Source organism: Tachyglossus aculeatus, chromosome 22 (assembly GCF_015852505.1).
Source record: "Tachyglossus aculeatus isolate mTacAcu1 chromosome 22, mTacAcu1.pri, whole genome shotgun sequence".
Classification (NCBI taxonomy): Eukaryota; Metazoa; Chordata; class Mammalia; order Monotremata; family Tachyglossidae; genus Tachyglossus; species Tachyglossus aculeatus.
In genome coordinates, this window is record NC_052087.1 from 2292189 (window position 1) to 2318003 (window position 25815).

Below are 25815 nucleotides of genomic sequence, written 5' to 3' on the forward strand. Positions count from 1 at the left end.
AAATGCCATTATTATTATTATTATTATTCAAATCCTGGCTCTGCCACCTGTCAGCTGGGTGACTTTGGGCAAGTCACTTCACTCCTCTGGGCCTCAGTGACCTCATCTGTCAAATGGGGGTTAAAACTGTGAGCCCTCCTGTGGGACCACCTGCTCACCTTGTAACCTCCCCAGCGCTTAGAACAGTGCTTTGCACATAGTAAGCGCTTAAGAAATGGCATTATTATTATTATTATTATTAAGTGAAGCGCCTTGTCCTAGGTCACCTGGCAGATGCAAGACAGAGCGGGGATTAGAACCCAGGTCCTCTTCCCACTAGGCCACACTGCCTCCCAAGTGAAGGCAGTGCCTTGAGTGTGTTTTTAATCCAGTTTGGATGCGTAGATGCTTCAGTGAATATAGGTATTAATCTTCCAGTGTCTAAAGAAGCAGAAGGAACGTGCCTTTCTAGTTCTCACTAATGGGGGCCTAACTGCCCCCGCCAACTCTTGTAGTCCTCCACTTGTAGAATGGCAGGTGGCATCTGCTTAGTACACAGCCCCTTAGGGCCCTTAGGCCTGCCCTGGCATCTTCCCAGCCTCATCCCAAAGCGTTTTTTCAGGAAAAGCGAGTCAGTGACTCTTAACTTCAGTTTGTGTCCTACTCATTTTAATGCCTGCTTCCCCCGGAGGTTGTAATCTCCCCTAGGGTAGAGATTGTGCCTGGCAACTCTGTCGTATTGTATAATAATAATAATAATGGCATTTATCAAGTGCTTACTATGTGCAAAGCACCGTTCCAAGCGCTGGGGCGGTTACAAGGTGATCAGGTTGTCCCACGGGGGGGCTCACAGTTTTAACCCCCATTTGACAGATGAGGTCACTGAGGCCCAGAGAAGTGAAGTGACTTGCACAAAGTCACCCAGCTGACAAGTGGTGGAGCTGGGATTTGAACCCATGCCCTCTGGTGCCCAAGCCCGGGCTCTTGCAACCGAGCCGTGCTGCTTCTCGATTGTACGTTCCCAAGCATTTAGTGCCATGGTCTGCATCCCGTAAGCGCTCAAGTTCCTTTGACGGACTTATTACCCATAATAAATAAATTATTGCCATGATTGTGACAGCTGTGGTGTCCTTCTAGACTGTGAACCTGCTGTTGGGTAGGGACCATCTCTATATGTTGCCAACTTGTACTTCCCAAGCGCTTAGTACAGTGCTGTGCACACAGTAAGCGCTCGATAAATACGATTGAATGAATGAATTTATTGGTCTTTCAGTTGTCACAGTCATGGCAAAATTTTCGAGGGTGGCGGATGTGGGCATTGCCCCCACTTAGACCGCGGTGTCTAAAGACCACCCCTTCCCTTAGGGTCCATTCTGCTTTTGAAATCTTGGGGTTCCCAGCGAAGGTGGAGTCGGCAATGTAAAGCGTAAAGAGAATTGAGCAAAATGGCACTTGGAGAGAACTGGCTGGCCGAGCCCCCATTTTGCTGCTTTGGGGTGTTGTTTCTGGCAAATCGGTGAGGTGATTTAGATTGCAAGCTTGCCCTCCAGACTGTAAGACTGTTGTGGGCAGGGAACGTGTCTGCCGGCTCCGTTGTTGTACCCTCCCAGGCACTTAGTACAGTGCTCTGCACACAGTAAGCACTCAAGAAATACGACTGATGGATTGATTGTGAAGCCACGTTGCACAGCACTATTATAATATGAGCGTTGGGTCCCGTTCTTGCTGCCGTTTCTGAGTACAGTGCTCTGCCCATAGTAAGCGCTCAAAAAAGGCCACTGATTCTACTCCTTAGTCTAGTTTTCCTCCTCTCCCTGAGGGAGTCATCCAGTTGTACAGTGTGGTCTAAAGCCGATCGATCGGTCGTATTTCTTGAGCGCTTTCTATGTGCAGGGCATTCATTCAATCATATTGAGCGCTTACTGTGTGCAGAGCACTGTACTAAACGCTTGGGAAGTCCAAGTTGGCAACTATATAGAGACGGTCCCTACCCGACAGTGGGCTCACAGTCTAGAAGAGCACTGTACTAAGTGCTTGGGAAAGTACAATACAACAGAATTGGTAGATACAGACCCTTGCCCGCAAAGAGCTAATGGGCTATAAGGAGAGGCAAACATGAAAATTACAGATAGGGGAAATAATAGAATATAAAAACGTTTTCATAGATCATGTGCTGGGGCGAGTAGCTAGGAAAAACGTTGTTGGTTTTGAAAAAAACTAATGGGCAATTATATTTTTGGCATTAAAATAGGTTCTTTCTTAGAAATCAGTGGTTATAATCCTTCTTTTTTATTACTTTTTAGACAAATGAATGGCCTCTGGAAAGCTTCTGCGAAGAACTTTGTAATGATCTTTTTAATTCTTCCTGGGAGGTAATTCTATATTAAGCATTTTCTCCAACATAAGCACTGCATTTATGACTTTAGAACATAAATAGGGGGGAAAAATACAAGGCGATCCTGCGGCAATGGTCTCTTTTAAAGAAAAGGTGAACAGTTTTTGGTTAAGTTGTATTTTGCTGCTTTTCCTAGCCTCTGCTCTAATTCTTCCTTGGGTCAATAGGACGGGACTCTTGCACGGGTTGAGGTGAGCCCAGAGAGCCCTTGGGCTAGTAGATCTTGTAGAAATTTCTCTGTCGGGACTTCCCGGAGCCCAGGGTGGATCCGCCTATCCTCCCCCTGCCGCTCATTCATTCATTCATTCAACCGAATTTATTGAGCGCTTACTGTGTGCAGAGCACTGTACTAAGCACTCCCCCACCGAGCAGTGGGTTCTGTTATCTAGGAGACCAAACGTTCCCGTTTTTCGTCCCGGAGAAAAGGGGCAATCAATTCTTAAAGCACCTTATTTGTGGGTTTGCATTTTCGTCCCGGAGAAAAGGGGCAATCAATTTTTAAAGCACCTCATTGGTGGGTTTGCATTTTCAGGTTCGGCACGGTGCAGGCACGGGCCTGAGGGAAATCCTTAAAGCCCATGGGAAAAGTGGCGGCAAAATTGGGGACAGCACTTTGGAAGAGGTAAGCAGACAAGCTCGGCGACTTTCGAAGCTAAACGGATTGGCGGCTTCTCCCACCTGGGCCCGCGTGTTGTGTGCATTAAAAGACTAGGACCACCACTGCCCTGGAAATGACCTGGGGCCTCCGGTATTCGCTCGGTTCCGGTTGTAGTTTTTATCTTGGTTCGGATTGGAAGGTTAAAATTCCGAGTGCCAGTCTTGGCTCCGAAATTCTTTCCAGGAAGTTCGTGAGAGACGCGAGGAGTAGCGAGGCCTAGGGGAAAGAACACGGGCTTGCCGGAGTGCAGAGAGCCTGGGTTCGCATCCCGGGTCTGCCTCTTGTCTGGAGTGCGTGACCTGGGACAAGTCATTGAACTTCTCTGGGCCTCAGTTTCCTCATCTGTAAAGTGGGTATTCTCTCTCCTCTGTAGACTGTGAGCCTCTTTAGGCTGTCAGACCTGATTTTCGTGCTTAATACAGTGCCTGGCCCCTAGTAAGTACATAAAAACATGCCACAACCATTATAATTATCAAGAGCACACTTCATAAATAGCATTTTGATGGGAAACGGAGCTTTATTTTACACTTCTGCTTGGACCTGGTTTTTGTTTGGCTGCTGTAAAATTATTCAGAAGTATGAAATGCACGGTAATTCCACAGAGGCAGTGAGTTATATAATGGTGTGAAGTGCGTTCTGCATGCCAAACACTGTGCTCAGTCTTGAGTTAGATACGAGATAATCATATTTGGTTTACCAATCCATATGGCAGTTTACTGAGCAGGATATCAGACCTAGTCATTATTAAAGCGTTTACCAATAATAATAATAATTGTGGTATTTAAGTGCTTACTGTGTGCCAGGCACTGTTCTAAGCGCTGGGGTGGATACAAGCAAACCGGATTGGACACGGTCCCTGTCCTGTGTGGGCTCACAGTCTCAATCCCCATTTTACAGGTGAGGTCGCTGAGGCCCAGAGAAGTGAAGTGACTTGTCCAAGGTCACACAGTAGACAAGCGGAAGGGCTGGGATTAGAACCCATGACCTTCTGGCTCCCAAGCCCATTCTCTATCCACTTCACCATGCTACTAAGTGCTGGGGGAGATAATTTAGGAGATGGGACACAGTTCTTCTCCGCGACGGGGCTCGGGATCTATTTTATCTTTATTTTAGAAATTGCGTCACTGAGACCCAGAGAGGTGAAGAGCCTTTCCCAAGGTCACAGTGGCAGAGCTGGGACTTGAACCATCCCCGCCGTCTGCCCCGGGCCCACATTCTCTTTCCCCTAGGAATACTCCCGCCCGAGCTAATGGAAACTCAGCTAAAACTTTGTGTCGAAATTAGGATCCCAACACCTCAGATCATAGGGATTTTGTGGATTTCGAAATCTTTGGAGTTGAAATTGCTTCCGGAATTTTGGATCCACTTTTATTTTCAAAATTCAGGATAAAATCCGGTTTAAGTGAAATACAAGACAAGTCAGACACTTGTAATTGGGGGTTTATCCCAGCGATTTGAAACCTTTATCCGGGAGATCTTTATGGAGGGAAGGGGGTCGGGGGAAAGTGGACTCGGAAGTCGTAGAGGATGTTTGCGGTTGAGCTGCCCCGTCCCTTTCTGCGGTGAGGTGGGGAAAGAGTGGGACCTGAGGACCGCGGCAGCCTGCCCGTGTCGGCTCAGCCTCCAAAGAGGAAGAGGGCGAGACCGGCCCCGGGGATGGGGAGGAAGCATCAGAAGTGGCAGACTTCAAGGGAGTTCTGCTCAACTCTGTGCACAATTCCCTTCTAGTTGATATGCAGTTAAAAAAAAGAAACAAAGTTGGGTTAGAAGTAAGCGTACATCTGGGGGAAAAAATGCCCCCCGCCCCTGAAAAAGCCAAACCCCGTGTGTGTTGTATGGAAATAGTGCTGACTCGCCCGCTTCTCTGTGCTACCACTCCCGAGCTATCGTCCGATCCAGATAAGTTAGTGGCTGGCCTCGCTTTTCTTCTCGGATTTGGCCGGCATCCCTTCCGTCAGTCATTGAGCACTTAGTGTGTGCGGAGCACTGTACCAAGCACTTGGGAGAAAACAGTACAGTAGAGTTGGTAGACACCATCCCGGCCCACAGAGAACTTACAGTCCGGAGAGGGGGGACAATACACCCAAATGTGCTGTCCTGGATCTTGTGTGATAATAATTATAATAATAATGTTGGTGTTAAGCGCTTACTATTTTCTAGGCACCGTACGAAGCGCTGGGGTGGATACAAGCAAATCGGGTTATCCCATGAGGGGCCCACAGCCTCGATCCCCATTTTCCGAGGCCCAGAGAAGTGAAGCGGCTTGCCCGAGGTCACACGGCAGACAAGTGGCAGAGCCGGGATTAGAACTCGTGACCTTCTGACACCTCCCCGGGCCCGCGGTCTATCCACTCCACCGTGCTACTTCTCTGTAAAGTGCTTACTATATGCCAAGCATGGTTCTAAGCGCTGGGGTAGATAGACCTTAATCAGGTCGAACACGTTCCCTGTCCCACATGGGGCTCGCCCTCTTATCCCCATTTTCAGACGAGGTGACCGAGGCCCAGAAGAGTTAAGTGACTTACCCAAGGTCATGCCAGCAGACCTGTCTTTCTGACACTACTTCTCTTGCCAGAGGCCAACTGGATTTAGGGCAGGTACTATTAGAGCCTGAGGAGATTCGTAGGTCGTCTTTGTAGCGAAGGGTATAGTTTCTTGCAACTAAAGTAGAGCATAGCGACAAGTTGTTTGTTACAATACTGTTACATTGTACTCTCCCAGACGCTCAGAACAGTGCTCTGCACACATTCAATTAAAACGAGTGAATGAAAATTATTTGGGTGGTTCCAGAGCTGGGCTTCCTTGCTGATTTAAATTGAGGATTTTGTGACAATACCAGAAATATCCCGGACGGGTCGTCTGAAATTTTCAGTGACGGTTCTGTGTTGACAGATGGCCCAGCAGCATCAGGAATGGCTGGAAGACTTAGTTATCCGGCTACTGTGCATTTTTGCGCTAGACAGATTTGGAGACTTTGTATCGGACGAAGTAAGTATCAACCCCAGCGGTCCCATCCTGGTTTTTCCGAGGTAAATGAGTCCTGAATTCACCTCCTTTCCTCTTCCGCCTTATTCTAGGTGGTGGCACCCGTACGGGAAACCTGTGCTCAGACTTTGGGAGTGGTATTAAAGCATATGAACGAGACAGGCGTTCACAAGACTGTAGATGTGCTCCTTAAGCTGCTTACGCAGGAACAGTGGGAAGTGAGACACGGCGGCCTGCTAGGAATAAAGTATGCTTTGGCCGTCCGACAGGTAAAGTTGAATCGTTCGGGAAGGATCTGTACTCTGTGCCGTCAACGCACTTCGACCCTTTGGACACTTTAAATCTACCTCCTGGGGTGAGGGGAGGTCGTTGGTTCAGCCGCGGGACTAGCGTGATGGAAACCACTTCACTCCCGAACGGTTGGACCGAGTAATTATCCCGGAAGCAGAACACAGTGACTAAGCTTTGATTCAAAATGCTGCCGTTCAGTTTCTCTGAACCTTCCTTTTCATCTATTAAGGACTCAAAGCGGCAGGGTGCTTTCTAAAACTCAGGGCGTAGCTGGGGAACAGTATTTTTGGCATGGGAAATTCGCAGTTCTTGACTAAATCTGTCTCGAATGTAAGCAACTGTGTATGTTCCCGTTTTTCGAGTTGCGGTCCATCTCTGCTTTTTCCATTAATGAGCCTGTTGTTGGGTAGGGACTGTCTCTATATGTCGCCAGCTTGTACTTCTCAAGCGCTTAGTACAGTGCTCTGCATACAGTAAGCACTCAATAAATACATTTGAATGAATGAATTAATCTCTTCAGTGTTCTTAAATGGTACTCTTGGATTCTCGTTAAGGTTCGAATAGTAAATGGCAAAACCGACCCTAAAGTTAAATCGATGCCCAGCGGGAGGGCGTGATTTTTGTGAGGTGGTGTTTCTTTAAAAGCCTTCCTTTGCTTGACCGAGATCCTGTCTCTGCACTCTTTCGTAGGATGTGATTAAGACTTTATTGCCTAAAGTTTTAACTACCATAATCGAAGGACTCCAGGACCTCGATGATGATGTCAGAGCTGTCGCCGCGGCGTCCTTGGTGCCAGTAGTGGAGAGTCTTGTTCACATCCAGTTCCAGAAGGTGAGCCACGTGCTGTTCCTCTCGGAGGGCTTCCGCCTCTGCTGTGGCTAAATTGGACGGGGCGGGAAAAACCGGACTCAGAGAGCCCTGCAGTTTAAAAGTCCGAGCGTATGCCCTGGACCTCCTTTCCGTCACTCCCTTCTTTGTCCTTCAGCCCATTCTTCCTCCTCCAGGCACATAGGCACCTCCCCTTCCCTCTTTTAGGCACTTTCCTTTCTCCTCTCTCGCCCTCTTTAGTTGTTTCTCGGTCACTTAATGCTGATTCTTAATGACTTCATGTGTTGCGTCGACTTTTTCCCTAAAACAGCTTGGCTGTCTTCCTCTATCAGGTGACCGTCCTGATGTCCCTCTCTAAAAACTCCCGTCCCAGCGCCGCCCTTTGATTTCATAGTAGTAGAAGTAGCGATTGTATCGGAGAAGGCGTCAGAGCCTGAGGGATTTTAGGAGGGCTCTGAAGAGGGTTGGATTGAGATGTGGCAGGGAAGGGTTTGGGCTCAGAAAGCAGGGTAGTTAGGTGAAATTGGGAGGAGCGAAGTGGGTATGTAGGGGAGAGAAGCTGGTAAATAAGGGGTGGAGGGCCTCAAAGCCAGTGGCTGCGTTTTTGTTTGATCTGGAGGGAGATGGGCAGCCATTAAGAGGGTTTTGAGGCGAGTGGAGGTGTGCCCTGGGTGAAATTCAAGGAGGATGAGCCAAACAGCGGCAAGAAATATAGACGGAGGTGGTGGGACAGGGAGAAAGCCATATTATGGCCAGTACTTGAGGCAGAGCGGTGGCTGTTTGAGGGGAGATGGGGCGGATGTTTTTGAGGAAGAATCGGCAAGATTTAACTGTCGATTGGATGTGGGAGCGGAAAAACAAGGAGTCGCGGATGTGGGCATCAGTTAGAGAGGACGTTGGGAAGAGGGGACGACTTAGGAGGGAAGATGAAGAGTACGGTTTGGATTATCTTGTGTTTTGAGTTGCCCTGAAGGCACAAGGGGTTAGATGTGGGGTAGTTCAGTAGGAAAGAAGTTAGGGGTAAAGGGGTAGATTTGGGAGTCATCCATTTAGAGGTGTAGCTCGCCATTTGAAACGAAATCTGCTTCCCTTTTATCCCTCTTTTCGTAACCTGTAGACTGTAAGCGCCTCATGGGCAGCGATTCTGTGTACTGACTCTTTCCCAGGCAGTTAGTATGGGATTCTGCCCCCAGTAATAATAATAATAATGATGATGATGGTATTTAAGTGCTTACTATGTGCAAAGCACTGTTCTAAGTGCTGGGGAGGTTACTAGGTGATCAGGTTGTCCCACGGGGGGCTCACAGCTTTAATCCCCATCTTCCAGATGAGGTCACTGAGGCCCAGAGAAGTGAAGTGACTTGCCCAGAGTCACACAGCTGACAGTTGGCGGAGCTGGGATTTGAACCCATGACCTCTGACTCCCAAGCCCGGGCTCTTTCCACGGAGCCACGCTGCTTCTCCCCGCCGAATGGTTGGGGAAGCCAGTCTCTCGCATCTGATCCATCTTGAGGACCGCCACTCTTTCCTGGATGAACGTTTTGTTTATTCTGCTGGTCCACATGTCCTTTTTAAAAGTGTGGGTTACTTCTTGCCCGCCACTATTTCCCACCTTCTGGCAAAATTACCTCCAGGCCTTCTTGGCAGTACACAGTCTTGGCTGTCAGCTACAAAATTAAAATCAGCACCCAGTTTGACTCTCCATTTTGTCCATAAAAAAGGGGATATCGCTTAAAAAAAGAGTACTTATCTCTCTCTTCAGGTCTGCGATACATTATACATTTAACACCCTCATCTCTCCTCCTCCCCACTTAAAACCACCTCCCTGCTACTGTCCCGCCATGCTTCTCATTTTAATGGTGTGCTTTTTAAAGACGACTCCTACCCCATCCACACCTCTCCTCTCTGATCAAGCACCGTGACCGTGCATTCTCTTGCGTCTCCGATTTTGTTTCTCCCATCAAGACGCCCCGTTTCTCTTCCTCTGTCGCCTCGTACGCTTGTCCAGATCTGGTACTGATCACGTTTATTGTGCTAGTTTGGAAGCGGCCGAGTCGTTTTTAGATGTTATCCCTCCTCCTCTTGCTTACTTTGATTTTTGCCCTCTCTCTCCCTTTCCTTCTGTTTTTCTCGTCCTTCCTTTCCTTGCTGGTCTCTAGGCTTACTTCTTGCCCCTCCACGTAATTTCATTCACTCATTCAATCGTATTTATTGAGCGCTTACTGTGTGCAGTGCACTGTACTAAGCGCTTGGGAAGTCCAAGTTGGCAACATATAGAGACGGTCCCTACCCAACAGCGGGCTCACAGTCTAGAAGGGGAAGACAGACAACAAAACATATTAACAGAATAAAATAAACAGAATAGTAAATATGTACAAGTAAAATAAATAGAGTAGTAAAATCTGTACAAACATATATACAGGTGCTGTGGGGAGGGGAAGGAGGTAGGGATGGGGAGGAGGAGAGGAAAAAGGGGGCTCAGTGTGGGAAGGCCCCCTGAAGGAGGTGAGCTCTCAGTAGGGCTTTGAAGGGAGGAAGAGAGCTAGCTTGGCGGATGTGTGGAGGAAGGGCATTCCGGGCCAGGGGGATGGCGTGGGCCAGGGGTCGACGGCGGGGCAGGAGAGAACGAGGCCCAGTGAGGAGGTTAGCGACGGCAGAGGAGCGGAGGATGCGGGCCGGGCTGGAGAAGGAGAGAAGGGAGGTGAGGTAGGAGGGGGCGAGGTGATGGACAGCCTTGAAGCCGAGGGTGAGGAATTTTTGCCTGATGCGTAGGTTGAATGGGTTCCGCACCTCTCCCTCGCTTCTCCCTTCCTTCCTTCCTCCCACCTCTGCCTTCCCTCGCCCATCACGGGCACCTGAAAGCCAGGGAACGATAGCTTTCTGCCCTCCCTTCTCCATTCCTTCCTTCCTCCCACCTCTGCCTTCCCTCGCCCATCACGGGCACCTGAAAGCCAGGGAATGATAGCTTTCGGCTCTTCGAGTCACCCTGTGTCTTCAAAAAGTCCCAACTGCTACTGCTCCACTCTCAGCTTTACCTCGTCCTTGTCCTTCCCCCTAATTTCTCTTTCCTTCCAGCTCCTTGATATTCTTCCAACTTGCTCTAAACCATCTCTCCTAAAACAGTCGTAAGTACAAGTGAGAGTTTGGTTAGACACCAAGAAGAACTTTTTGTCACTGGCCTAAACAGTGAAGCCGGTGACCGAGGGGAATTAATGAAATCTATCTTCGAAGGTTTGGCCATGACGATGGGTGATCTCTCACAGTCCTCTGCACATTTAGGATCCTCAGATCTCTTAAACTCCTTCCTCTATTCTCCCCTTTCCTCCTGACTGTCATTCCCACTCTTTTCCCTCTTCCCCTCTCCCTCCCAATGTGATATTTTGGGAACTAGTTAGGCTCAGTCATTTTGGGAAGACCAGAAAGTCAGGAGGACGCTTGGGAACTGGGGGGAGAGGAGGCAGAAGAGAAAAGCCAGAAAGAGGAAGCAGATGGACTTGTGTAGTGTAGTGAAATGACAGGGAGAGCCATTCTAGAGATGAAGCCCCAGGAAAGGAGTCAGTGGTATTTGAGTGCTTACTGGGGGCAGAACACTGTACTAAGCATTTGGGAGAGTACAGTATAGTAGAGGCCAAAATAAGAGTGTGCTTAAAGCAAGCTGGGATCCTGGGAGAGGGGGCTGGGGAGTGAATCAGAGCTGAGTAGTGAAGGAGGAAGGACAGGATTTGACTAGGGCTGATCAGATCCATGGAAAAGGCTTGGCTTATGCGAAAAATTGTAGCATCTGTCTGGAATGTGCAGAAATGCAACATGCATGGTAACTCTTCTCCCTTCCTGTAACCTTCTAGGTGCCTTTTATTCTTAATACGTTATGGGATGCCCTCCTGGAGTTAGATGATCTGACAGCATCCACAAACAGTATCATGACCCTTCTTTCATCCCTTCTAACTTATCCTCAAGTCCGACAATGCAGGTATTTTTTTTTTCCCCGATTGACACATACTAAGGTTTTATGTCCAAGGCCTTATGCAGGGTGGTGAGAGTAGCAGTAGATGAGTAGGATCAGAATGGGACAGTCTGTTGGGGAGGATGTGAGAGGATATTGCATTTTAGGTACTGGGGAGGTATTGGAGGGAGAGGGATTGCATCTATTACAGTGGCAGGTCTGCAAGTAGAAAATGTTTGTTTTCCTTTGGTATCACCCGTAGAGTTTGGGGTTGGTTTTTGGTTTGTTTTTTTTTAACTTGATGTGACCCCAGTTTCTACACCCTGATTCACTTTGTATAAATTTGAGTAGAACTCGAAAGTAAGATGAATTGTTTCCCTGCCCACTGAGCCCGTATAGTTCTGCCGCCTATGTTGCTTCTCCTCCTCTCACCCTCTCCCTCCACTCTGGGAAACTTTGCCCCCTGACATATTCTCCTCCCACCCTCCTCAGAGGGCAGACTAGGAGCAGCAGTCACGGGAAGGAGAGCTGAGGAACTGAAGGAAGAGAGATACTAATGTGGAGGGGAGGAAGTTACTTGTTCCCAATCCCTTCACCACCTTGGGCTCTGTCTAGTTGAGAGCCCCTGGCCCTTCTAGCATCTCCTTCAAAGGCCTCACTCCTCCTTGGCTATGAGGCGGCTTGGTGATGATGATGATGGTATTTGTTAAGCGCTTACTATGTGCCAAGCACTGTTCTAATAACTGTGGGGGGGGGATACAAGGAGATCAGCCTGTCCCACGTGGGGCTCACCGTCTTCATCCCCATTTTGCAGATGAGGGAACTGAGGCGCAGAGAAGTTAAGTGACTTGCCCAGTCACACAGCTGACAAGTGGTGGAGCCGGGATTAGAACCCACGACCTCTGACTCCCAAGCCTGGGCTCTTTCCACTGAGCCACGCTGCTTCCCGTGCTCTCTAACCCATGAGGAGCTCTTTCCAGCAATCCCCTGGACCAAGGAGATAGAAAATACATCTAAAATGGAACCCAATTTAAAAAAATACATAAATTTAAGGATGTGTGTTTGGTTTTTGTTTTTTTGGTCCAGAATCCAAACCCCAGGATTAGTTTCCCCTGAAATATGGTTCCATAAAAACCCATATCGTAGGTATATAGTTTTGTAATAAAATGAAGCAGTCCCAAGGTATATGTGAACATTGTGATTGTCCGCAATTATACCTCATTGTTCTGAAATCAGGCCAGTTTTCCCTCCTTATTTTCTGTGGAAAAGTAATACAGTTGTCACCCCTGAGATTAAAAATGAAAAAATGCACCCCAAAACATAATCTTTAAACTGGGCTGAATTATTTGTTCCAATTTTCCTGACTCTATGTGTATCTTGAGGACCTAAAATAGCATCGGGATTTTCCCAGCAACCAAGCTGGATACATTAGGACACCATTTAGGTGGGTCCAGATTTGGGGCGGGGGAAAATCCATGCCACTGTTTGCGGGTGTCCCTTTGATTTTAAAATGATCCCCGGTGAGTCCTGTAGTCTTTAGTCCAGGGGATCGTCTCAAGTCATGGCCTACGGGACGGGTCCAGGCTGATGACCTCTCCAGGGAATTGCCGCTCTTTCTGCCTGAGGTAACTTGTACTTGGCGCTGAGCTTCGGCGGTGCATTTTCTGGATTTAAAACCCGCCTATCCTTAACTCTCCCCTTGATGGTTGTGTGAGCTCCTCTCCTGAGTCCCCCCAGATGACATAAATGGTTCCCTCTCTTGGCCAAATAATTTCACACCTCTCCCTCCACTCCTCCACGATGCAAACCGCAGAGAGGAGCGACGACTTTAGTGGGAGGGATGAAGGTGTGTGGGGGTGATTGACCTAGAAAGTGGAAAATTTTTTAAAATGAAGCCAACATCAAGGTCAGACTCATGAAGTAATTTCTCAATGGCGGGTATATTTTGCTGTTGCGTATCTGGAGCGATCCCATCACCGTTTCCCGAGCGGTTCCCAGACAGGGAGCTCTGTCTGGGAGGGTCAGGGTGTTTGAGAGGGGAGGGACGAGGACAAGAAGGACCAGGATACATTGATGCAGCTGCTGTTATCGCTGCTGAGTCTGTTGGCTCATTCATTCATTCATTGTCATATTTATTGAGCGCTTACTGTGTGCAGAGCACTGTACTAAGTGCTTGGGAAGTACAAGTTATTAGGGAGAGGGCAGCGGGAAGCTGAGCAAGCTTGATACAACTCTGGCACACATCCGGTAGTTCTGCCGTAAAACCATGCTTTAGAAGAAATCACAGATTCAACCTGCATCTAGTCAGACACGGATCGTTGAGAGTTTTTGCTGCGCTGCTCAGGAGCGGTGCCTGGAAGCGGATTCTTTCCTAAGATGGTGAAATTAACGCTTACTCTCTTTAATCAGTATCCAGCAGTCGCTTACCGTTTTGGTCCCGCGAGTGTGGCCGTTTCTGCATCACACGATATCCTCCGTTCGAAGGGCCGCGTTGGAAACGCTGTTTACACTGTTATCCACCCAGGACCAGGTAAGAGCTAGGGCCTGGCTGCTGTCGAACTTTGAATTCGAAAAAGTGGCAGGCTTGCTTCCTGCCGTCCCTTAGGGCCAGGAGAAGTTCCCTAACTTCAGGCAGTCATCCCCTCTGCCAGGGGGACTTAGGAGGGGAGAGCAGAAGCTGGGGGCCATTTGCAGAGCATGCTCCCTCCCAGAAGAGGTTACAATGCCGCTGTGGAGTCACACTTCAAGACTGCTGGATGGGAGAGTCCTAGAACTCTCCTCCGTCTCCTGCTGAATCGTGACGGTCTGTACGGATGGCTTATTAATCAATCGGTCAGTGGTATTTATCGAATGCTTGGTGTGCGGAGCACTGTATTAAGCAGATGGGAGAGTAGAATACCAGAGTTAGTAGACATGTTTCCTGCCCACAAGGAGCTGACAGTATAGAGGAGCTGTTCTCCTCACTTCTCAGAAACCAGCATTAGGGAATGATTCTCTCCTGGATGATTTTCCGGAGATTGCTGCTTTTCTTTAGAACTATCATTTTTTTAACACTCGGTGCGGAGCTTCAAAGAGAACAATATTTGTGGTACCCCGTCAGTTAGGCCACGCCAGGTCCTTGCAGCGTGCGTTTTTCCACACGTTGGAATAAACAGCATCGATCTGCAGCCCAGGGCACCTCCTAGGTAGGTCGCAGCAAAATACCTCCGCATTCACGAACTCAGCGGCCCAGATAGGTCAGACGCCAGGGAGAGCTGATAGAGGTGATCCTTTAGAAGTGGGCCTGGGAAGATGTTTAGAAGCCGTGCGGAACAAAACCACAGACACTGTACCTTGACCACACACTAGAGGATGGAGGTAGAAACTCAACAGCAGGGTCAGTGAGTGGGGGAGGGCGGGGAGGAGTCCAGTTTACGGACTTCCGAATGCATCCGAATCCCTGTCCCTCACCCAGATTCCGTCCGTCCGTCCAGGGTTGGGAACTGGTGACCCCCAGAGCAAGCATGTACTCTGCGGGCCAGGGCGGCTGAGGTGGAGGGAATCATCGAGGTGGCTTTCAGGGCCTTCATAAAGCTGCCCTCCTGTTTCTGAGGGGAGAAGAAAGCTCTCCGGCTCCGTGGGGAGCCCTTAAACGGGACCCTCCCTCTGCGAGATATCAGAGGAGAAGGGAGAACACTGGGTCAGATAGACCCTTAATGTAGCCCAGGATAGCAGTGCTGAGGGGCGTATGTTTTGTGCTGATCTCCATGGCACGGTATTGAATCAGTCGAAACACTTATTAGCTGCAGTCCTTTCTCTCACCCAGTTTTTTCTATGGGGCGGACTTTTTTTTTCTTCCCACAGTCGCCGTTTCAGTGCTCAATCTCTTTGCCTTTGACAGCTAAGAAACTGAATTTCACTGTGCTACCCTGAATCTTTGCCAGAATCCCCTTACTGGGCTTCGTGGTAATAACAGTGGCGATGAGCTATCTTTAAGTGCCCACTCTCTGCCGAGAATGATCAGGGCAGAGATAGTTCCACCCACGGGCACACGAGCTAAGAGGGGAGTGGGGAGGGGAGGTATTTTAACCCCGTTGTACAGATGAGGAAACTGAGGTACAGAACAGTTAAGTGACTTGCCCACGGTCCCATGGCTGGCAGTTGGGGGAGTTGATGATTCCCAGGCCTGTGCTCTTTCACCTAGGTCCCAGGATATCTGAGCCTTTCTGATGGATCTGGGCTCTTTCAAACTCTGTCTGGAAACAGACAAAAAAAAAAAAGATAACTCTAAGTGATAAATGATACTGTTACGTAAATAAGACATGACACGGCATAGAGGAAGGTGATTACAATACACATAGTTATCCACTGCAACTAAAGTGTTGTCCGGTTGTCCAATTTTTGTATGCCAGCTTCTTGTTTACGGGTGGAACAGTAAATATTCCAGAAAAGCCTAGATGAGTAGAAATTAACTATGCCTGTGGGTGCAGTCCAGATAATAATAATGATGATGATGGTATTTGTTAAATGCTTATTACGTGCAAAGCACTGTACTAAGAGCTGGGGAGGTTACAAGGTGATCAGATTGTCCCGCGGGGGGCTCACAGTTTTAATAATAATAATAATAATAATGGCATTTGTTAAGGGCTTACTATGTTCTTAGCTCTGGGGGAGGCTACAAGGTGATCAGGTTGTCCCACGGGGGGCTCACAGTCAATCCCCATTTTACAGATGAGGGAACTGAGGCCCAGAGAAGTGAAGTGACTTGCCCAAAGTCACACAGCTGACATTTGGCGGAGCTGGGATTTGAACCCATGACCTGGCACGGCACGGCACTCCAAAGCCCGGGCTCTTTCCACTGAGCCACGCTGCTTCCGATGACTGAATCTGTAAACTACTTGGGAGGGTACCCCACTTTTTTTGTCTCAGAATAGAGGCTTTGCTTGCTGAAGCCCCTCTGAAAATCCCTGTGGAACCTTGGTTCAGTTAGCCACTGCTGCAGTAAAATTCCCAACCGTCAGATTGTATTCCTGCCGAAAAAGAGAAACGAACCTCAGGTGGCCTTCCCTTAGAAGAAAACTACCCCACCAAGACATGAGGTTCCAGGGCTTAGGACAGTGCTTAGGACAGTGCTGTGCACATAGCGCTTAACAAATGCCATCATGATTATTATGATTATTATTACTCACAGTTTCCCGACTCATTCATTTTGTCGTTGCCTTCAGAATTCTTCGTCCTGGCTAACGCCTATTCTCCAAGATATGCTGCGGCACATTTTTCAGTTTTGTATTTTGGAAAGCAGCCAAGAAATCCTGGACCTTATTCACAAGGTACGTAAAGGACCAATCTCTGGTTCTTCATCGGTTTGTTTTCTCCCACCTTTTCATTTCCATGTTAGACTGCGAGCCCGCTGTTGGGTAGGGACCATCTCTATATGTTGCCAACTTGTACTTCCCAAGCGCTTAGTACAGCACACAGTAAGCGCTCAATAAATACGACTGAATGAATGAATGTTATATACTCAACCCTTCCTCAACCCCCAATTCTAAAAAGTACATATCTGGCACAGCGGTGCCTCCTCGCCGAAATTTAGGGTGAAGCCAAGTGTCACGTAAAAAACTAACACTGACTCTTTGGATTCTGAAATCAAAGGGACACCCCTGAAAGCAGAAGACCGACCAGGACAAGAATTCATCCCTCTATCCAGCTTTCCTCACCTCTTCAGCATGTCACTCTCTCCAACCTCTAATTCACTTTTTACCCCCCTCCCCCCGCCTCCCTTTTAGTAGCTGACGTGATGGATCAGGAATTTTTGGGTCCCTTGTATTACAGCAGTTACCGTCCTCCCATCTCGCAAACGCAGGGTTTGGGTGGGAAGATGAGGAGTTCCATTTTGGACGCGTTAAGTTTGAAGTGTTGGCGGCACTCGGCAGAAGCCTTGACTCATCTCTCCCATTCAACCCACATATTCAATCCGTCCCCCGAGTCCTGTCAGTTCCACCTCCCCGACATCACTAAAGATCCACCCTTTCCTTTCCATCCAAACTGCCACTCTACCGACTGGGTCCTCGCTGACCACCTTGCCGCCCGTCTCTACTCCGGTCAGTTCTTCACTCTGCCGCCCAGGTCATTTTTCTTAAAAAAAAAACAACCAAAAAAAGTTCCGTTCACTTCTCCCCACACCTCAAAACCCTCTGGTGTCTGCCCAGCCAACTCTGCATCCAACGGAAACTCCTTACCATTCGCTTCCTCCTATCTTACCTTGGTGAATTCCTACAAGCCAGCCCACTCACTCTGCTCCTCTAATAATAATAATAATAATAATAATAATGGCATTTATTAAGCGCTTCCTATGTGCAAAGCACTGTTCTAAGCGCTAGGGAGGTTACAAGTTGATTAGGTTGTCCCACGGGGGGCTCACAGTCTTAATCCCCATTTTCCAGATGAGGGAACTGAGGCACAGAGAAGTTAACTGACTTGCCCAAAGTCACACAGCTGACAATTGGCGGAGCTGGGATTTGAACCCATGACCTCTGACTCGAAAGCCCGGGCTCTTTCCACTGAGCCACGCTGCTTTCCAACCTCCTCAGCATACCGCATCTTGGCTTTCTCTCTGCCAACTTCTTGCCCACGTCTTCCTCTGCCCCGGAGCATCTTCCCACTTCATGTACACTTAGAACAGTGCTTTGCACACAGTAAGTGCTTAATAAATGCTATCATTATTATTATTATTACACAGACCCTCACTCGACTAAAATCACATTTCCAAGAGAACTTCCCTGTTTAAGCCCTTATTTCCTTTCCCCTCTCCCCCTTCTGCATCGTCTATGCACTTGGTTCCGTGCCCCTTAAACACTTGATATTCACCCCATCCACAATACTTACGTGTAAATTTGTAATTTATTTTTTAAAGTCTGATTCCAAGTATAGACTGTAAGCTCCCGGCGGGCCGGGACTGTACCTACCAATTCTGTCGTATTGTGCTCCCCCAAGTGCTTAATACTGTGCACAGTAGGCGCTCAATAATTGAGAGGCCGAGGGAAGCATCCGGAATTAACCCGCAGAGGAACATTTCAACAAGAAGAGCAGGTCTAGACTCCGCGGAAAACCACACCTTGCATTCCGGGCAGGCCCCCCGGGATGAGACAGCTTTAAGGAGGCAGCCGGACAATCGGAAGAGCGGTCAGCCGGCGACGCCTCCGGGGCATCGGCCAGGTTTGGAGATCTCTAATTCCAGTTGAGACCGTCTTTCTGCTTCGTTCCTTAGGTGTGGCTGGAACTCCTGGCCAAAGCCTCGGTGCAATATGTGGTGGCGGCTGCCTGCCCTTGGATGGGGGCCTGGATCTGCCTGATGATGCAGCCGTCTCATTTACCCATCGATCTGAATATGTTGCTGGAAGTAAAAGCTCGGTCTAAGGTAAGCAGCCCCATCTACAAAATTTCCACATTCACCTGCGACCGACTTGAGTCGACCGGGACCGTTTCGTTTCGTGCAAAGAAACTTTTTTTTCCCCCAAACGCCCACTCTTTTTGGGTATTGCGTCCGGTGAATTGAACGAAACTTGACATCGGGCCCGGCAGCTTCAGGCTTTCGCTCCAACTCTTTTGTTCTTATTTCCCCAGGAGAAAACGGGTGGGAAGGTGCGGCAGGGACAGAGCCAGGCCAAAGAAGTGATGCAGGAATATATTGGCGGGGCGGACAGCGTTACCGAAGACCCGGCCACCAGGGATTACGTGGTCATGCGAGCCAGGGTGATGGCAGCCAAGTCAGTATTGAATCCCTTGCTTTGATTCAAAATAGCAGGATTTCTCTCTTCTTAAAAACTAATTGCACCAGGAACAGCAGCGCTTCATTCATTCATTCATTCAATCGTATTTATTGAGCGCTGTGTGCAGAGCACTGTACTAAGCGCTTGGGAAGTACAAGAAGCGCTTGGGAAGTACAAGCGGCAATACGGCAGTAACGCTTTCTTTCCTTCTTCCTCCAGGTTGTTAGGAGCGCTCTGCTGCAGTATATGTGACCCCTCCGTCAATATGAACAGTCAAGAAATAAAACCGGCGGAATCCCTCAGCCAGTTATTGCTCTTCCACTTGAATTCCAAATCGGCCTTACAGAGGGCCAGCGTGGCACTCGTCATCTGCGAGTGGGCCGCTTTGCAAAAGGTAAGGGTTTCCTCCAAAGAAAAAATCCCTTTGGTTAATAAAATCATCCTGTTTTGGGTTCCTGCTGGGTTTATTTGCATTTACTTGGCGCTCTCGGTTAGAAAGAGCTTTGTAAAGTGTTCCAGCTGATTTATTAGGCAGCCAAATGGCAAGGGATGAGGCCATTCCGTACTGCTGGAGGATCCTCTCGAAAGAGAGCGACTGGTAAAAGTACAAATGCGTTTAGAACAGTGCTCTGTACATAGCAAGCGCTTAACAAAGGCCATCACTGTTATTATTATTAAATGCGTGGAGGGGGCTCCACGTACCATAGTGGCCTCTCTTGAAGGCACTGTGGAAATAGGCTACTCTAAAAATACATCCTCTAAATGAGTAATCGTCCAAATCAGATTTGTTCAGACATCAAGTGCGTGTGTGCTTTGCACATCGTAAGCGCTTAATAAATGCCATCATTATTATTATTATCACGGTCAGTCAAAGGAAGGGCCAACTTGGCATCCTGTGATGGGGTCACTCGCTTGCGACCTCAGCCCCAAGGTTGAGGTGAGGATTGTGGTCTGAGGAAGAGACGTAGCATGGCCTAGTGGAGTCGGAAGGGCCTGGGTTCTAATCCTGGCCCCCGCCACCTGTCTGCTCGGTGACGGTGGGCAAGTTACTTCACTTCTCTGTGCCTCAGCTCCCTCATCTCTAAAACGGGGATGAAGACAGAGCCCCATGTGGGACAGGGATTGGGTCCAACCTGATTAGCTCGTGTCTCCACAGTGCTTAGTACAGCACTTGGCCCAGAGTGAGCACTTAACAGGTACCACGGAAAAAGACAAGAACACCATCCTTTGTTGGATTTTTTAAAAAGAAGGTCGCTTAGTAACACTACTCATTCATTCAGTCGTATTTATTGAGCGCTTACTGTGTGCAGAGCACTGTACTAAGCGCTTGGGAAGTACAAGCTGGCAACATAGAGACGTCCCTACCCAACAGCGGGCTCACAGTTTAGAAGTGGGAGACAGACAACAAAACCCGTGGGTGTCCGGCGGTCCGCGTAACGCGACGTGTTATATTCCAGGAATGCAAAGCCGTCGCCCTCGCCGTGCAGCCCCGCTTACTCGGCATCCTTTCGGAGCACCTCTATTACGACGAGATCGCGGTTCCGTTCACCCGGATGCAGAACGAATGCAAACAGCTCGTTTCCTCGTTGGCCGACGCTCGCGTCGACGTCGGGGACAGAGTCAACCACAGTGTGTTTACGATAGATCAAGCCACCGAACTGGTGAGTGAAAGAGAAAACGCCGCCCCTCACGTTCGGCCGGCCGTGAGATAAGAGGAGAAACTCTTAAAGCTTCGCCTACCGGTCGGTTGAACCCGTTCGTAACGTCCGTTTTCGGGGCAGGCCAGGGTTTTGACAAGTGAGGAGTGGATTCTTCTGGGGCCAGTATGTTATTTGTCTCTGTGATAATGTGTCTAAGAGATACAGGCTATAAGATCTGCCCCGCATCAGGAATGATCCTGCGAACTCTTGGGAGCCCTATATTCGCCTCTAAGCTGCTGCCTGACATAGCTTTTTCTAAGCAGTAGAAGCAGCGTGGCTCAGTGGAAAGAGCCCGGGCTTTGGAGTCAGAGGTCATGGGTTCAAATCCCGGCTCGGCCACTTACTGGCTGTGTGACTCTGGGCAAGTCACTTCACTTCTCTGGGCCTCAGTTACCTCAGGGGATAAAGACTGTGAGCCCAAGAGACAACTTGATCACCTTGTAACCTCCCCAGTACTTAGAACAGTGCTTGGCACATAGTAAGCGCTTAATAAATACCATTATTATTATTATTATCTCCCCCAAGAGGAAAGGGCGGATCTTGGCGATGTCGCGGAGGTGAAACCGGCAGGTTTTGGTGACGGATTGGATGTGAATGAGTATTAGAGAAGCAGGGTGGCTCAGTGGGAAGAGCCCGGGCTTTGGAATCAGAGGTCATGGGTTCAAATCCCGGCCCCGCCACTTGTCAGCTGTGTGACTTTGGGCAAGTCACTTCGCTTCTCTGGGCCTCAGTGACCTCATCTGGAAAATGGGGGTGAAGACTGTGAGCCCCCCGTGGGACGACCTGATCACCCTGTAAGCTCCCCAGCGCTTTGCACATAGTAAGCGCTTAATAAATGCCACAATTATTATTAATATTAAACATCCAGGGAATCCCACCGCCTAGGATAAGGGCGGGTTTGTGTAGCACCATGATGGTGTAAAGTGGGGTTTGAGAGGAAAACTACTCTAAACTGGAGTTACCCGGAAACGAGGGCTAGGACCCATCCGACCGGTTGTTTGAAAGGGCCGCGCTGTTCGTCTCACCAGGTCACCACCGTCTTCAGTGAAGTCACGGCGACCTTCGGCCCCCAGTCTCCAGTGTGGCAGCAGCTAGACGGCAAACGGCAGCAGGTCCAGCTGGCCGTTAACGAAACCAACCAGGAGTGGCAAGTGCTGCAGCTGAGAGTGCACGCCTTCGCCGCCTGTGCGGTCGTGGGCTTGCAGCAGCTTCCGGAGAAGCTCAACCCGCTCATCAAGCCTCTGATGGAGGCCATTAAGAAAGAAGAGAACCCCCTGGTGCAGAATTACGCCGCCCTGTGCCTGGCCAAACTGCTTCAGCAGTGCACGGCCAGAGTGCCTTGTCCCAACTCGAAGATCGTCAAAAACCTCTGCAGCTCGCTCTGCGTGGACTCTCACCTCACGCCCTGCGCGGCGTGTCCGGCCCCGCCGCAGAGCGGCCACGACAACTCGAAAGGTACGGGACGGGGTGAGACCCCCCCCCCCCCCCCCGGTTCGGGCGAAACGCAGCCCTCGTCCGACGGGGACGACGCCAAATGGAGTGTTTCAAGGACGGAACCGCCGTCCTGGCAAGTAATAATAATAACGATGGTGTTTATTGAGCGCTTACTATGTGCAAAGCACTGTTCTAAGCGCTGGGGAGGTTACCAGGTGATCAGGTTGTCCCACGGGGGCTCACAGTCTTCATCCCCATTTTCCAGATGAGGTCACTGCGGCACAGAGAAGTGAAGTGACTTGCCCGAAGTCACACAGCCGGGGTTTGAACTCGTGACCTCTGACTCCAAAGCCCGGGCTCTTTCCACTGAGCCACGCTGCTTCTCATAGGCCCGCTCTCCCAGTCATCCCGCAGGCGGGAGCTCGTCTGGCCTCGCCCTTAGAGCATGGGCCTCACAGTCGGGAGGTCATGGGTTCTAATTCCGACTCCGTCACCTGTCTGCTGTGTGACCTTGGTTAAGTCACTTCACTTCTCTGTGCCTCAGTTCCCTCATCCATAAAATGGGAACAGAGACTGCGAGAGCCCCACAGTGCACAAAGACTGTGCCCAACCCAGGTTGCTGTAGTACAGTTCCTGGCACGTAGTAAGCACTTACCAAATACCATAATAATCATAATAATAATTACTAATAGTGATAGTAATAATAATAATTGTTATTAGGTGGCAATTATGAGGGTCTTTTTTAGTCTGTGGCACCGCTCCCCCTGCCAAAACACGATTGGACACATCTGTGGTAATGCACTGAGTGGGATAGCTGGTATTCCTAGGATTTCTAGAAAGGAAATCAGAAGAGGTGCTGGCCATATAAAAGAATCTCGAGAGATTATGCAGGGGACGCATGAGGATTTTTATTGAAAACATTTCAAACTTTGGCATTTTCTGGAATGCCCTGGTGAACCTGTGTTTCTAAACCTGAGCTTTTCTGGTTTGCACAGTTATTCTCTTTTGGAAAAAAGAGAAGGAGCAAGGGAAAGCTCTAAAGAAACACTTCCGTTGCCCCCGAGCGGGAGGGAGGCCCGATGGATACCTTCGGTTTCCGAAGGTCCGATTCACGGCCCGCAGCGCCGCGAGGCACCCATCGCCCGGGTGGCTGGGGAGACCGCTTACATCATCCACTTTCTCCCCGCCGTCTCTGCAGAGTTGGTTGCGTTGCACTTGAAGCCACGAGGCGTGTCATCCATGTTGGGTGATTTTTCTAACGATGGCCTGTGCTCTTCTTTCCCGCTAGGCCCAAACTCCGAGAAAGACGGAATGCAGCACATGGTCACCAAACACAGAGGCATCATCACCCTCTATCGGCATCAGAAGGCGGCCTTTGCCATCACGAGCAGGCGGGGGCCCACCCCCAAGGCCACCAAAACCCACATCACAGACCTCCCGACGGGCAGCAGCGCAAGCGTCACTCCCGAACTGGATGAGGTATCTCATTTTCAGCCCTGCCACAGGGGAGAGCGGAGTTGGCTTGAGAAGCAGCATGGCTCAGTGGGCTTTGGAGTCGGGGGTCATGGGCCGCCACATGTCTGCTGTGTGACCTTGGGCAAGTCACTTTTAACTTCCCTGAGCCTCAGTTACCTCATCTGTAAAATGAGGATTAAGACTGAGCCCCATGTGGGACAACCTGATCACCTTGTATCCTCCCAGCGCTTAGAACAGTGCTTTGCACATAATAAGCGCTTAACAAATGCCATTATTATTATTTATTATTATTATTATTATTATTATTTTTTTTTTTTTTTTAGCTTGGGCTGGAGCCGGGAGTTTGGGAGGCCAAACTCCAGGGGAGTGAAGGGGTTCAGATGTGACCACCCCGCGAGGGGAGGCCAGAAAGCAGGAATGGGGCGGTCGTAAAGAGGAGGGAATGGAATGACAAAAAGAAGCAGTGGGAAAAATAGCCCACAAGAAGCAGCGTGGCTCAGTGGGAAGAGCCCAGGCTTGGGAGTCATAGGTCATGAGCTCTAATCCCAGCTCCACCACCTGTCTGCTGTGTGGCCTTGGGCAAGTCACTTAAATTCTCCTAGCCTCAGTTCCCTCATCTGTAAAATGGGGAGTAAGACTGTAAGCCCCACGTGGGACAACCTGATCACCTTGTATCTCCCCCAGTGCTTAGAACAGTGCTTTGCACATAGTAAGCACTTAACAAATGCCATTATTATTATTATGGTATTTAAGCACTTACTGTGTGGGACAACCTGATCACCTTGTATCCCCCCAGCGCTTAGAACAGTGCTTTGCACATAGCACTTAACAAATGCCATTATTATTATTATTATGGTATTTAAGCGCTTACTATGTGTCAGCCACTGTACTGAGCGCTGGACTAAATGACTTGCCCCAAGGTCACAGGGCAGACAAATGGAGGAACTGGAGTTCTAAAACTGATCCTGAGGAGCTGGGGTTAATCGGAGTTGTGTATTATTGCTGATTTAAAAGCTAAATCAAAAGACTAGACTGTGAGCCCGCTGTCGGGTAGGGACCGTCTCTATATGTTGCCAACTTGTACTTCCCAAGCGCTTAGTACAGTGCTCTGCACACAGAAAGCGCTCAATAAATACAATTGAATGAAAAGAATAAAAATAGCCTGTATGGGAATTCAGAGATGGGGAAGTGAATTTAAGCCTATAGCTATAATAATAGTAATAATTATGGTGTTTGTCAAGCACTTACTATGTGCCAAGCACTGTTCTAAGCGCTGGGGGTAGATATAAGGACATCAGGTCGTCCCACCTGGGACTCACAAGCTTAATCCCCATTTTCCAGATGAGGGAACTGAGGCCCAGAGGAGCGAAGTGACTTGCCCAAGGTCACCCAGCAGACATGTGGCGGAGCCGGGATTGGAACCCACATCCGCTGACTCAAGTCTGTGTTCTTGCCACTAAGCCACGCTTCCTCTCAAAATGCAAACAAAATACACTGGCGTTTTTAGTCATTTTCCACATTTGGATGGGAAAAAAAGAGCAAAACCCGGAGACCGTAGCTATTCTCGGATCCCTTAAAGGTGGGAAAGAGTGGCCAAACATGCTTCTGTCTATCTTTTGAAGCGAAACCATTTTTTGGCGCCCATTCAAAATAATATTTCAGAGCTCATTCGGCCATTAAGTCAGTGACTGAACTAGCCAGCCGTGGGGCATGGCTATCTCCCATTCCTCCCCCAGCCCACATGTTGGATTATTTGTTCATTCAGTCAGTCATATTTATCAGTGCTTACTGTGTGCGGAGCACTGTACTAAGCACTTGGGAAAGTACAAGACAACAGTAAAGAGTTACACTCTCTGCCCACAACGAGCTTACAGTCTAGAGGGGGGAGACAGACATCAATACAAATAAACAGACCGATATAAATAAAATTACAGGTAAATGCTGTGGGGATTAGTAAATTCCCGTCCACGTCTCTTAATTCTTAGCGGTTCGGTAACCAGTTTTCTAACCACACAATCAAAATAACTGGTCATTCATTCAATCGTATTTATTGAGCGCTTACCGTGTGCAGAGCACTGTACACTAAGCGCGTGGGAAGTACAAGTCGGCAACATCTAGAGACGGTCCTTACCCGACAACGGGCTCACAGTCTAGAAGGGGGAGACAGACGACAAAACAAAACTTGGGGACGGGTGTCAGGTCTTCAGAATAAATAGAAATAAAGGTAGATGCACATCATCACCAAAATAAATAGAATAGTAAATACGTACAAGTAAAATAGAGTAATAGATCTGTACAAACATATACAGGTGTTTTGGGAAGGGGAAGGAGGGATGGGGAGGAGGAGAGGAAAAATGGGGCTCAGTCTGGGAAGGCCT

The 25815-nt window shown here is 49.0% G+C and overlaps 1 protein-coding gene across 1 annotated transcript in view; it reads left to right on the forward strand.

Annotated features, from left to right (window-relative positions):
* Positions 1–25815, forward strand: part of BTAF1 (B-TFIID TATA-box binding protein associated factor 1) — an 83536-nt gene that overhangs the window by 36331 nt on the left and 21390 nt on the right. Inside the window, exons 8-21 of the mRNA XM_038764619.1 lie at positions 2283–2351; positions 2907–2996; positions 5925–6020; positions 6110–6286; positions 6999–7139; positions 10982–11106; positions 13489–13609; positions 16284–16388; positions 18326–18475; positions 18682–18824; positions 19047–19221; positions 20285–20488; positions 21556–21982; positions 23250–23440. Of these exons, the coding sequence (XP_038620547.1) occupies positions 2283–2351; positions 2907–2996; positions 5925–6020; positions 6110–6286; positions 6999–7139; positions 10982–11106; positions 13489–13609; positions 16284–16388; positions 18326–18475; positions 18682–18824; positions 19047–19221; positions 20285–20488; positions 21556–21982; positions 23250–23440 (2214 nt within the window). The remainder of the gene's footprint in view (positions 1–2282; positions 2352–2906; positions 2997–5924; positions 6021–6109; positions 6287–6998; positions 7140–10981; positions 11107–13488; positions 13610–16283; positions 16389–18325; positions 18476–18681; positions 18825–19046; positions 19222–20284; positions 20489–21555; positions 21983–23249; positions 23441–25815) is intronic.